A 13378-nucleotide genomic window follows, 5' to 3' on the forward strand; every position below is an offset into this window, starting at 1 on the left:
ATTGATGTTTCTCTCTCATTGATGTTTCTAACTCTCTCTCCCTCTCCCTTCCTCTCTATAAAAAATCAATAAAATATATATTTTTTAAAAGAAAGTAGTCTCACTAGGCACTGCAATAAGAACCACACCAAATTAGTGAAGCAATCCCCTGTGTGTGGATTTCCGGTCATTTCTGATCTTTTGCTGATAGAAAGCAGCAAATAGCCCTGAGTTTGTGTCTGCTCACCTGCTAAGCACAAATTCCTGAAGCAGTTTCGGGGTCAAAGGGATGGGATTTGCAGTTGCAGTATCAACTACTCAACGGCTACCAACTTACACTCCCACCCAGAGCTTGGGGATGCACCTGTCATGCATGCACCCCAGCCATGTGGAAGCACTCTGATTTTTGCCAATCTTGGGTTCCAAGTCGAGTTTTAACTCAGTCTCACCTGTGTGAGGTCGAGCACCTCTTCAAACGTGCAAAAGCTATTTGAATTTCCTTTGCCTCAAAAGCTCTCCCAAGCTCCTCAGTGCCAAACACCATGTTAAACACTGTCCTCAGAACCGCATGTGGGAGGGACTGATTAGCCTCCTTTCAGAGGCAAGGGACAGGGTATTGAAGTCACTGTGATTTGCAACTGCCTCTAAGACCCAGTGGGAGTCACCTCTCTTCTTGCTGATGCTCTGGACACCAGGACCGGGCTGAGGTTCCAGGGTCCTCAGGTGGGCCTTCTAGAGACCCTGCAGGGTGAGCTTCCGGCCCCTTGTGTCCTAACTCTTGGCTGTCCTAGAGCCTCTCCCTTTTCCTGTTTTGACACTGGCTCAGCCAGGCCCAGACACAGGGGCACGATGTCTTAATCCTCTAGGCTGGAGCCATGATGGATGAGTCCCCATAGCTAATTCACCTGCCAAACCACCTCTTTCCTGCTCCCGCTCCCCCTGCCCCCACATATCCATTCCACCTGGTGCCCAACACAGGGGCTCCTGAGCCTCAGCACCCTGCTTGAATGGGGAGGGGCCCCAATGGGGGACCCACAGAACGCCCCCCCCCTCACCTCTCCTTCCAGATGGCAGGTGGGACAGTGGGGCAGGGACCCTGGTTGCTCACCCTGGGCTGGGCCCTGGCTGCCGCAACAACTCTTAAATCAAGGTGTGGAGGGGGTGTCAGAAATAGATCTATGGAATGTCTGGATGTGGGGGTGAGCCCTTAACTCTTAGAAGGAAAGAATGTGGGACAGAGGGAGTTGGCCTGCCTGGGTCTGAGGATGTGGGGGGACATGGGGCCTTCGTGCCCATGCAGCATCCGGCAGTGAAGCGGTTATTTCCCAGCCTAGATGGGGATAAATTGAGAGCGCAGGACATCTCCATCCTCAGGACCTGTTCGTCACAATGGCCATAGGAAGAGTCCTGCTCGGCTCTCTGCTGCTCCTATCCCTGCAGCTGGGCCTCGGCGGGGACCCGGGTACTCCAAGGGCTCCAATGGTGGAGGGAACGCTCTCGTCTGAGCTAGCAGCAGACATAGGGACCTGGAAGGCACAGCTGGGTAAGGACCCCCAGCACCCCTTGTGACTCCCCAACTCCTTCCTGGCCAACCCCTGACCACTGTCAACTGCCCCTTGTCCCCACCCAGGTGCCCGCCTGCGCCGAGCCCCGGCTGGCCCATGCCAGCTGCGGAGCTTGGCCCTGCCAGTGGTGGAGCTGGGCCTGGGCTATGCTTCGGAGGAGACGATCATCTTCCACTATTGTGCTGGCAGTTGTCCCCGAGGTGCCCGCTCCCAACACAGCCTGACGCTGGCCTGGCTGCGGAGCCAGGGCCGAGCACATGGAAGCCCCTGCTGCCAGCCCACCCGCTATGCTGACGTGGCCTTCCTGGATGATCACCACCGCTGGCAGTGGCTGCCCCAGCTCTCAGCGGCTGCCTGCAGCTGCAGTGGCTGAGGGTGCTCAGTTGAGGCCCTGCAACCACACCAGAGGTCTGATGACTTGTTTATTGGAGACCTAGATGCCCAGAAGATGAGAAGATGGGGTGGGCTGGGGATGCCAGCAGGGGACACAATAAAGGAAATTGATCCTGGGGTCTTGTGATTCTGTGTTCAGTGGGGTGCACCTGACCCTGTCATCTTAGCTTCTGGTTGGTGGGCAGGTAGGGTCTGGGCTTCCCTTGCAGATCCCAGCCCCAGCAAACAGCCAGTGCAAGGAAGGCTACCTTGTCCATTTCCTAGCTTTATTCACAAACAGTGTCCCTGAGAAGCTGGGCAAAGGGCCTGGGGGTCAGCAGGCTGGGGGTGGCTGCCCAGGCTCCTCTGGTCCTACCCCCTCAGGGAGGGAGCGGCAGATCACGGAGATGCGTCGGCCTCTGGGAACCCGAAGTTCCCCAAAAAAGGACTCTTCATCCCGAAGGATCTCATGGGAGAAGTCATAACGGGCAGAGTCTCTGAAAGAGAAAACAGAGGCTATGACTGGGTAGGGTGAGGGCGCCCCTGTTCCAGGCTAAGCGTCTGCTGTGTAGGGGAAGGTAGTGTTTTCTGTGAGGGCTGAATGAGAGAAGGTGCTTGAAGTGCTGGGTAGTGTCTGACCAGTGATTAGTGGGGTGGCTTCTTGGTTGGGCAGTACCTAAGGATGTACAGTGAGCATGGCTCCAGCAAGAGTTCTAGCCACTCCCCAGGCTCCTGGGTGTGTACCAGCCGCATGACACTGGGAGACAGCAGGGACAGGCCAGCGATGGTGGTTCCGCAGAACTGGAAGAGGGAGCATGGTGGTAGGTCAGGCTCTGGCCAGGCTGGCCCAACCCCAGCTGGGAGCTTCAAGCTGCTGGCTTCTGCCCACCTTGATGCTGTCAACATGTGGCTTGATGTAGCCCCGAGGTTCCAGGTCCAACACGTGCACTGAGGACAGCAGGGTCTGGCCTGGGCCAAAGGCGGCTGCCTGAACACGCTGCAGGATGGCTCGGCTTGCCTCCGACCAGCGAGACTTTTCTGTCTCTCGGAAGCCATGGATGGCCTGCAGAGCGAGCTCAGGTCAAGCCTGGAAACTCCGGGGGTGGGGGTAGGGGGCGCTCTGGGGAGAAGACAGGGAAACTAAGGAAGGGAGGGGCAGAATGCAGAGCCAGGGCTGATTTTCCCAGCATGACCCTTGACCTCACCCTCAACTCACAAACTTTGTCCTATCTAAGCCATGATCTTGGGACTCAAACCCTGACCTCTGCCCCATTTAGTTTGGCCTCAGTCTTTTGTACCCAACCTCTGGCTCCAATTCAGTTCCACATCCAGGCTCCAGTGCTGGCCTCGCCCAATATTCAATGTTGTGTCAGTTTCTGCCCCCAAACGGTGACCCTCCCTCACCTTGCTCCACACCCCTTTCTCTACCTAACCTTGGTCCTGTACCCCAAACACCCTTCAGTTCCAGGTCCTGCCTCCAGTTATGGCCCTGCCCTCATCTTCAAAGACTCCCACCCCAGGCCCAAGGTCCTGCCCCCAGCCGTAGCCCCGCCCCGCCCAGCGCCACACTCCCGTCCCCCCCGTAGCCCCGCCCCCGTCCTAGGTACTGCCCCCAGGTAGCCCCGCCCCACAGAGCACCCCTCCCGTCCCGCCCCAACGTCCCTGCCTCCGCCTCTGACGTGGCCCCGCCCCCAGCGCGGTCCCGCCCCCAGCGCCGCCGGCCTCACCGCGTCCCAGTGGTCGAACTCGTAGCGGCGGCGGCGCAGCTCGGGCTCCAGCTCGCGCCTCAGCGTCTCTTCCTCGGCCGCGCTCAGGAAGCCGGGCCGCACCACAGCCGCATCCCGCAGGCGTCTCAGCACGGCGGGGCCAGAGCCCCGCACCCAGCCAGGCCCGGGCATCGTCCGCAGCGCCAGCCACCCGCTCCCGGCCATAGCCTCGGAGCCCCGGAGTGGGACCGGCCGGGGTCAGAGCGACACCCCCGCCCCAGAGCCTTTGGGTGCGGCTGCGCCGACTGCCTCCAGCGATTGGCTTTCCTCAGCGTCCCGCCTCTCGGGGAAGGCTACTGGCTGCTGCTTGGCTCCTCCCTAAGCTATTGACTCCTCCCAGGGCCCGCCTCCTCTCCCGCGCTATTGGGCGCCATCTCTCAGTAGCTTAAACTATTGGGTGTCCCGCAAGTCCGTCTCCGGTGGCAAAGGCAGGATCTGGCCTGGGGTGGTTAGGGGCCGTAGAATTTGGGCCAAAGCCGACGTTATGGAGTGGCCAGGACTAGAGGTTAAGGGGAGAGAACAACTCGACTGAGAGGAAGGGGTCAGAGGAGTGACGTCAGGTCACGATTATGGGACCAAGTTTGCGGAAAACCGGGAATCACCCATTCCCATACAAACAGGCTGGTTTGCACCTTATAAACAATAAAAACAAAACCCCCTTCACTTCATGGTAGAATTGGCATATTACCATTTTGCAGCCCTTATGGGAATAATATATAGTGGATCTAGACAAGGATTCTCGTCAGCCGCTAAGGTCAGGAAAAGAGGGACAACTGGACTTTTTGTGCCTCCTGATGGAAGCACACACCCCCAGCTAAGAGGTCCTTGCCAAAAAGGGGAACTTCATTTCAATTAGATTTCTCTAGATTTATACACCAAGTTACAGGAAATACCTAGGATAGATGTCACCACCTTTCCTGACCCAGTCATCAAAATCCAAACAAAGTCTAGAAGACAAAACAACCCTGTTTCTCCAACAAATGAATCTCAAGGAAAAAGACAAGAAAAAGAGGGAGAGGGAGAGAGAGATTAAGGGGAAACCTGCAATTACAAAAGACTTAGAGATCTATCAACTTGTTGCAACAAGCTAGAAAAATAGAGACTGAGGAAATCTGGACATTGGTTGGATATTTGTAAGTATTTTAATTTTTTGTAAGTATTGAAATTTGGACACTGGTTGGATATTTGAAAATATTGTAAATGTTTTTGTTTTTCTTTTAGGACACAAAGTTTTCTTTATTCTTTGGGGGAGAAGGGATGCCACACTTCCACTCAATTAAGAGAAACATTTTTATCAGCACAGAAGTCTTTTTCATTTTTTTCCACTTATGCCATGAATTCATAGGGAATGGGTTCCGGCAGCTCCGGCTCCTTCCCATTGGTTCTCACACAGTGTGCTTCTCTGGGTGGAGCAGGCTGCCGCTTCAGTTGAACCAGGTACCTTTCTCTCTGGCTTCCTTCTTTTTCTGATCATTTTCCTTCACAGGTTTCAGGAAGCTATCTCGGCTCTTAGAGTGCTTCATATGCTCAATATGTACGTTAATTCTCTTGGCAAGGATCTTGCCCTTGACTTGCTTGTTCACAGTAATGCCCACTGCATGCTGGGTGACACTGTAGACTCTTCCAGCTTTGCCCTGGTAACATTTGTGGGCATTCCTTTTTGAACAGGGCCCATTCCCTTGATGTCCACAATATCACCTTTTTTTTTTTTTTTAATACCACCTTTCTTGTAGATTCGCATGTATGTGGCCAAAGAACAACTCCCTGTGTCCCAAAAGGCCTGGAGAAAACAGCACGGGTGCCTCTCCTTTTCCCCTTTGTGTTAGTCATTTTGGCGAATTACTGGAAGATGGCGGTTCTGCCTGAAAGGCTATTGTAATTTTTTTAGGTTTGAAAGTGGCATTGTGGTTGCCTTTTTGGAGATTCCTTATCCCTTTAGACATACATACTGAAATATTTATAGATGTAATGAAAATTGGATTTGCTTCAAAATAATCCAGGGAAGTGGGGGACAGGGAGGAACGAATCAAAGTTGGCCTTGAGCCCAGCCAGTGTAGCTCAGTGGATTGAACATCGCCCCAATCACCAAGAGGTCACTGGTTTGATTCCCAGTCAGGGCACATGCCTGGGTTGTGGGCTTGATCCCAGAAGCTGCCGATTGATCAATGTTTCTCTCTCATTGATGTTTCTATCTCTCCCTTTCCCTTACAAAAATCAATAAAAACAAACAAACAAACAAAAAAATCAATAAAAACATATTTATAAAAAAAAAGTTGGCCTTGAATTGGTGTGATGGGTGCATGAGGCCTTATTATCCTGTATTTTCTATTTTTGTATATATTTAAAATTGTCCAGAATGAAGAGTTTAGCCAAATGTAACCGATAAAGATAGCCAAATTAAAAGTCCTCTCGCCGAAACCGGTTTGGCTCAGTGGATAGAGTGTCGGCCTGCGGACTGAAAGGTCCCAGGTTCGATTCCGGTCAAGGGCATGTACCTTGGTTGCGGGCACATCCCCAGTAGTGGATGTGCAAGAGGCAGCTGATTGATGTTTCTAACTCTATCCCTCTCTCTTCCTCTCTGTAAAAAAAATCAATAAAATATATTTAAAAATAAAAATAAAAGTCCTCTGAATTTTAAAAACATAAAATTCACCCCAATTCTCCCTCCAGCTCCAGTCCCATGTTCTCTGCTCTCCTTTACAGCAAAATTCCTTGAAAGACTTGTCTGGCTCCAGTATTTTCCGGCCCATGCTTTCTGAGACCCCACAGCACTGAAAGTGCTTAAGGCCACTTAGTGACTTTCACTGTGCCAAATCCAACTGCCAGTTCTCAGCCTGACCACGAATTCCACAAACTGATGTCTCCTGTATTTTTATTTCCATCCCCGACCCAGACTTACCCATCCCCTGGGATGTCTGAGGCTCATCCAGCATCAAATATAACAAGACCAAAAGCAGCTTCTGATCGCGGCCCTCAAACCTGCTCCTCCCGCCAGCCTTCCCATCTGTTAGCAACTCTCCATCTTTCTAGCTGCTTTGGGCCAATTCCTTGGAGTTTATGAAGATTACTTTCTTTCTCAAATCTCACATTCCACCTGTCAGCCCTGCCTTTAAAACCTGGCTGGAATCTGACCTCGTCTCACCACCTGGTTGGGCCTTCAGCCTTCATCAGGATTATTCCAATAGTCTCCTAACTGGCCTCCACATTTCTGAGCCTCCTGCACTCCCACCACATCTCCATGGGGCCATAGTCATACTTCTTTTTGTTCCTCTCCTCGAAACCCTCTGCAATTTATCTCCCTCATTGCTAAGACCTACCAGGCCTTTTGAAATCTGTACTTCTCCCCTTTCTGCTCTAATCTTCTCTAGTCTTACAGTTCCTCCCAGGTGCCAGGCACAGTCCTGCCTCAGGGCTTTTGCACTCGCTATACCCTCTGCCTGGACTGCTCTGTCCCAAGATAGCACCATGGCTCCCTCCCTCACCTCCTTCAGGTCTTTGCTCAAGTGTCACCTTCTTAGCAAGGCCTTCGCTGGCCACCCCATCCAAAACTGTCACACATACACATCCTGCATACTGCTTTTCCTGATTTTAAACTGTCTGCCCCCACAAGAATAAGTTCTTTGAGGACAGGGATTTTTGTGTTTCCTTCACGATTTGTTGCGCCCTCTAGAACAGTGCGTGGAATGGTGTATATGCTCAGTCCAGGTTGTTGAAGTTCAGGAGCTGAAGATTAGAGCGTCAGGGTCAGAGCCAAAGCAGAAGGGGCCTTACGAAGCATATACACTTGCATGGTGGTGAAGAGGGGAAGGAAGGAGCCACAGAAGGGGAGCAAAGACTACAAAGATTTAATTTAAAATCACAGTGTCTCAGCCAGGATACCCGCCACTAAGGGAACACCCAAGTCCAAAGGTCCTCGAGGGGCTCCTCCAGGCTCAGCAGCAAGGAGCCGACAGTGCAGCAGCTGTAGCTTCTGGCCCCTCAGCTTTCCTCCCAAGGGTGAGGTCCACTCAAGTGCTCACGGGTGCAGGTTCTGCTGCTGTCGCTGCCACAGGCTCCTTCTGTACTAGCTCAGGCTCGTCCTCACCATCCTGAGGTGGGTGCACCAGAACCTTGTCTAAGATGCCAAACTCCTGGGCCTCCATGGGGCTCATGTAGCGGTCTCTCTCCATGGCCGACTCTGGGGGAGGGGGGAAGCGGGAGACAGGACATGTGTGGTTAAAAGCAGAGACTTGGAGCCCTCGCTGGTGTGGCTGTTGGTTGAGCATCGTCCCATGCACCAAAAGGTCGCCAGTTCCCCGTCAGGGCACATGCCTTTCCCACTTGGTGCTCGTTTCTAAATACCATTGCTAAAATACCTATTTCAACTTTTTTACTTGTTAGTAATGGGTGATAATCTGGGAAGGGGCATGAATCATAAGTGGATAATGGGATAAATTTCAGATGGAACATACCCACACGGCCAGTACCCAGGTCAAGAAATGGGACATTGGCCTGGCCGGGTGGCTCAGTTGGTTGGAGCGTCATCCCGTACACTAAGATTATGGGTTCGATTCCCAGTCAGGGCACTTACCTAGACTGTGGTTTCGATCCCCAGTCGGAGTGCATATGGGAGACAATTGATCGATATTTCTCTCTCACATTAATATTTTTCTCTCTTCCCCTTCCTCTCTGTCTAAAATCAATTTAAATATATATATATATATATATATATATATATATATATATATATATATATATAAAATCTTCGGGTGAAGATTTAAAAAAAAAAAAAAAAGAGCATCACTAGACCCCCTAAAACCCTGCTTGAGCCCACTTCCTGTCACCACATCCTCCTGCCCAAGAGTAACCACTATCGTAACAGTGGCCTAACAGTTAGGCCTGTTTTTGTTCTTTAAATATGTGGAATCACAATGTTTACTCTTTTTTCCACTCAGCATTAGGTTTCTGAGATTCCTCCAGGCTGCCATGTCATTGTGGACCATTCTCTCACTGCTGTATAGTATTCTACTCTGTGAATAAACCTCCACCAATGCACTCATTCTCCTGCTGTGAGCATCTGTATTTGGGGCCTGTATGAACAGGACTGCCATCAGCATTCCTGTCTGCATCTTTGATGGACATAAACACTCAGTTCTCCCATATATGCTGAGTGGGGGAACCCCAGCATCTTTTCGCATGTTTAGCCTTCGCCAGTAGTGCCAAACAGCTGGAGTTAGGGAGCTGCAGGTCAGAGCCTCAGTGGCTCTACCATTTTCACTCTGGCCTGCAGGATAAGCGTTCCAGTTGTTCCACATTCTTGTTAGCATTTGATGTTGTCAGTATTTTATATTTTAGCCATTCCAGTGGATTGAAATGGTATCCATTTCAATGTGGCCTTAATTTCTAATTTCTTTTCCCTCATATCTCATAATGTCATGATTAAACAGCATCACTAAAGATGGTGAGCATCTTTTCTTCTTTTTTTTAAATACATTTTTATTGATATCAGAGAGGAAGGGAGATGGGGAGAAAGATAGAAACATCAATGATGAGAGAGAATCATTGATTGGCTGCCTCCTGCACGCCCCCTACTGTGGATCGAGCCTGCAACCCCTGGGCATGTGCCGACTGGGAATCGAATGCGGGACTTCTTGGTCCATGGGATGATGCTCAATCCACTGAGCCAGCACAGCCGGGCGTGAGCATCTTTTCTTAGGCTTTTTGGCCACTTGGAATATTCTTTGTGGAAGGCCCTGCTCAAACCTTTTGACCCATTTCAATGAAGTTTTTGTAAATTTTTTTTTTAGGTGCTTAGAACAGAGGTTCTCAACTGGAGGTGATTCTGTCTCTCAGAGGACACTGGGCAATGTCTGGAGATAGTTTTGGTTGTCATGGTGAGAGGGTGTTCCTGGCATCTAGGGTGGCAGCCAGGGGTGCCGCTCAGTACCCTACAGTGCACAGGACAGTCCCCACCACAGAGAATGATTGACCCCGAGTGTCAGTAGTGCCAAGGTTGAGAGGCCCTGGCTCAGCACAAGCCTGACCCTTAGACCTGTGTTGGTTCAAATAAAGGAAGGGGAGCGGTGGGGTCTGCCTGGGGCAGGGCACTCACCAATCACCTGCAGGCTCTGTTTGGTGTGCTTGGCATAGATGGTGTAGAGCTGCTTCTTGAGTTTTATGATCTCCTCTGCCTGAATGGCGATGTCTGTGGCTTGGCCCTGGGGGACGTCCCAAGGAGAAGGTTGGAACCAGTGTCAGCACTCATGGGAAGGCTGGAGATGGGGACCCGGGAGCCCCCTCTGGACTTTGGACTGCCAGTGGTCAGGCAGGTGGGCCAGGGCTTTAAGTCCCTCTACACGCTGCTTCATCCTCACCACCATCAGGAAGGCTTCCTGGATTAAATATATTATCTTATTTTCTGTATCTGGACCTCACTGACCTAGAGGAATGGTCCCTACCAGGGCTAGCTAATTCCTAGAGATAGCAAGCAGCTCACCTAAAAGCACACCTTTCGTGTGCAAATCAGACAATTCAGAGGCCATATTCCCACCACTGCCTGGATTCTGAGCCACTATTCCTGTCCCGATCCCCCCAAGGCCAGTTGCCATACAACTAGGGAGAGCTATTACACCTCGGAGCTTGTTACAGTTATTCAGACGAGCCAATCTTAAGGCTGTTTATCTTGCCTTGCCCCCAGTTTTCCCCACAGACACGACAATAAAGGCTCTTGTCATGTTTCCTTCCTGCTCCCTTTGCCTCCTGGCCAACCCTGGCGCTTGCCCGTGTGTCCCTGCCATAGCCTGGCATGCGCCTTCCTTTTGGAGACTGTGAGTAACAGACTCTTTTCAACAGCAGTTGGCTTCTGTTGACCTCACAGTAGCTGAGTAATAATAAACGCTACATTTTAAAACACTGACATCCCCACAGGAGTTTCACCCAGTCAGTCCTTCTGTCTTGACCCCTGTCCCTCATCCCTGAAGCAGCTTGCAGGGCCTGGCACTCACCCGGGCGCCCCCAGAGGGCTGGTGGATCATGATGCGTGAATTGGGCAGCGAGTGGCGCATGCCTGGGGTGCCCGCGGCGAGAAGCAGGGAGCCCATGCTGGCGGCCTGGCCAACACACCATGTGCAGATGGGGTTCAGGATGTACTGCATCGTGTCGTAGATGGCCAGGCCCGAGGTCACCAGGCCACCTATGGGTGGGAGCGCAATTAGGGGCTGTGCCAGCTCCTCCCACCATCCTTTCCCTATATTAGGCCCTGATCTTAGGTAGAGTTGGTGTGAATGCAGTCGTTTTTTTAAAAAATCCTCTCCCAAAGGTTGGTATTTTAGAGAGAGAAAGAGAAACATTGATGTGAAAAAAACATGGATTGGCTGCCACCCATATATGCCACAACCAGAGATTGAACCTACAACTAGGTATATGCTCTGACCAGGAATTGAACCCACAACCTTCTAGTGCATGGGACGATGCTCCAACTGAGCCACTGGGCTAGGGCTAGATGCAGCTCTTTAAAGCAGGGTCTACAAATACCTCAGGGGGGAGGGAGGTGACAGGAACAGGTGACCCAGGTCAGGTGGGAACAGGTGACCCAGGCCAGGTGGGAACAAAATGAGAGTGCTTGCTCCAGAGTGACTTGTTGCCACATGTGCATGTGGGCCCAGAGCGACCAGATCTGCCAAATTTTTAAGAGATACTAGAAATTCGGAGATGTGGCTGAGGGTGAAGCCTGGAGGCAGCCTGCCTGGGTATAACCCCTGGCTGGACAATCTATCATCTGTGTGGCCTGGGCAAGTTACCTAGCCTCTCGGAGCCAGTGTCTCCTCGGTGAGGTTGCCATAAGGATCAAATAAGTCAAATGCACATAAAGTGTGTAGAAAAGTGCTTGGCATAGTAAACATTCAATCAAGATTGGCTATTCCTTTTTTGAGGGGAGAGGGTGGTGGTGGTGGTGGTGGTGGAATCTACCAATTTTAAAATGTTGACAACTAGGTCAGGTTGGTAAAATGTTATGTGTGTGAAAAAGACAAATACCGTATGATTCCACATATATGAGGAATCTAAAGAACAAAATAAACAAACAAGCAAAACAGAAAAACCCCCTCATAGATACAGAGAACAGACTCATGGTTGCCAGAGAAGGGGGGAATTGGGGAAAAAGGTGAAGGGATTAAGATGCACAAATTGGCAGTCACAAAATAGTCATAAGGATTAAAGTTCATCATAGGGAATATAATCAATAAAATTGTATTAAGCATGCATGGTGCCAGATGGGTGCTGGAGTCATCAGGGGGATCACTTTGTAAATAATTGTTTAACCACTACGCTGTACACCTGAAATAAATATTAAATAACATTGAATACCAACTCAACTGTAAAAAAAAAAGTTATGTCTGTGATCAAAGAGGAAAATTCAGCTGAAAGTTTGTGGACCTAGTCTTAAAAGCAAGGAGCAGTTTTTGGAGGGTTCAAGACACTTTTGGGATTCTGAAGTTAATTCTGAATCCCTACTTTCTCCAGAGAGATAACATCCCTGATGGGGTTGGGAAAGAGGTGTGTGTGTGTGTGTGTGTGTGTGTGTCAGAATCTCCTGAGTCACCTAGTGCATCCAAGCAGTGCCCCTGGAACTTAGGGGTTCCTTCCCCCCCTCCCCACGCTCACCAGGGCTGTTGATGTACATGTGGATGGGCTTCTTGTTGCTCTCAGACTGTAGGAACAGCAGTTGCGCGATAACCAGGCTGGCCACATTGTCATCAATCTGCAAGTGGGGAAGATAGGTGTCCCCAGGTGATGGTGGGGAGAGGGCTAAGGGAGGCAAGTTTTGGCGTGGCTGGGGATGAGTCAGGGAACTAGGATGACTGTCAGAGCCCAAGTAAGATGGGTCGGAAAGAATTCAGGATTCAGGAGGGTATGTAGGGGGTGGTTGGGACCCAGGGAGTTTGGGGCATAGGAAGGGCAGAGTCAGTGGGCTCTGAGCACAGGACGGGAAGGGGTCAGAAGGGTCGGGGGACTGGAGTCTAGGAACCGGGACGGGATCACAGCTGTGGGAGGGAGTTCAGAAATCAGGGAGAGGAGGGTTTGAAGAAGGGGTCAGGAGGGAATGGTGGGGAGTACGTGGGGCCGGGGGCGGGGTAGTCAGAAGGCTTATGTACAAGGAAGTGGGTGTCAGGTTGTGACTAGAGCGGAGCCCAGGGAGGAAAGTCAAATGGGAGAGGTCAGGGAGTCAATGGGATTCGAGGATAAGGGGCGCCTAGGATCCGGGCAGGAGCAAGGGAGGATCAGCGTGCTGGGTGCTCACCGGACCCATGACACACACGATGCGCTCCCTCAGCAGCCGCGAGTAGATGTCATAGGCACGCTCGCCACGACCCTGGAGGAGAAAGATGGAGGTGAGGGTCAGGGCGGCCGTGCCCCCAGCCCAAGCCCCCAGGCCTGTTCTCCGCCGGCCACTATACCGTCTGCTCCACCACGATGGGAATGAGCGGGATAGCCCGGGCCGCCGTCGTGTGCAAGCTCCGCTGCAGGGCCAGACCCGTCTCGGGCATCCGCTGTGTGGGGAAGAGGGCGGCGAGGCGAGGCCATAACGCGGGGCACCTTCCTGCCGCCACCCGGGTCCCCCCCACCAGCATTCCGCTCCACATCCCGCCGCTCGTCCCTCCCGGCTTCCGTCCGACGGCGGAACTACAACTCCTAGCGTGCTTTGCGCACACAGCGCTA

The 13378-nt window shown here is 51.7% G+C and overlaps 4 protein-coding genes and 1 pseudogene across 5 annotated transcripts in view; 2 read left to right on the forward strand and 3 right to left on the reverse strand.

Moving 5' to 3' along the window:
• Positions 1-1045: 1045 nt before the first annotated feature.
• Positions 1046-1960, forward strand: PSPN (persephin). The gene is made up of 2 exons (XM_079771900.1): positions 1046-1522; positions 1610-1960. Exons 1-2 carry the CDS (start codon positions 1369-1371, stop codon positions 1915-1917), a joined length of 462 nt encoding a protein of 153 aa, XP_079628026.1. The 5' UTR covers positions 1046-1368; the 3' UTR covers positions 1918-1960.
• A 43-nt stretch (positions 1961-2003) lies between these two features.
• On the reverse strand, positions 2004-3980 carry ALKBH7 (alkB homolog 7). Its single transcript, XM_079771899.1, has 4 exons — positions 3644-3980; positions 2806-2979; positions 2593-2717; positions 2004-2413 (listed from the first exon to the last, which is right to left on the reverse strand). Exons 1-4 carry the CDS (start codon positions 3845-3847, stop codon positions 2251-2253), a joined length of 666 nt encoding a protein of 221 aa, XP_079628025.1. The 5' UTR covers positions 3848-3980; the 3' UTR covers positions 2004-2250.
• Positions 3981-4678: 698 nt separating this feature from the next.
• Positions 4679-13378, forward strand: part of ACER1 (alkaline ceramidase 1) — a gene marked incomplete at its 5' end in the record, with an annotated part of 55184 nt that continues 46484 nt past the window's right edge. Inside the window, one exon of the mRNA XM_079771898.1 lies at positions 4679-4815. The remainder of the gene's footprint in view (positions 4816-13378) is intronic.
• LOC307099863 (large ribosomal subunit protein eL21-like) lies at positions 4791-5512 on the reverse strand (annotated as a pseudogene). Its single transcript has one exon. The product of its transcript is annotated as a large ribosomal subunit protein eL21-like (transcript).
• CLPP (caseinolytic mitochondrial matrix peptidase proteolytic subunit) lies at positions 7323-13332 on the reverse strand. The gene is made up of 6 exons (XM_079771667.1): positions 13117-13332; positions 12960-13031; positions 12323-12419; positions 10666-10853; positions 9774-9879; positions 7323-7859 (listed from the first exon to the last, which is right to left on the reverse strand). The coding sequence occupies exons 1-6, from the start codon at positions 13300-13302 to the stop codon at positions 7690-7692; spliced, it is 819 nt and encodes a 272-aa protein (XP_079627793.1). The 5' UTR covers positions 13303-13332; the 3' UTR covers positions 7323-7689.

The sequence above is a fragment of the Cnephaeus nilssonii genome (genome assembly GCF_951640355.1).
Source record: "Cnephaeus nilssonii genome assembly, chromosome: 5".
Taxonomy (NCBI): Eukaryota; Metazoa; Chordata; class Mammalia; order Chiroptera; family Vespertilionidae; genus Cnephaeus; species Cnephaeus nilssonii.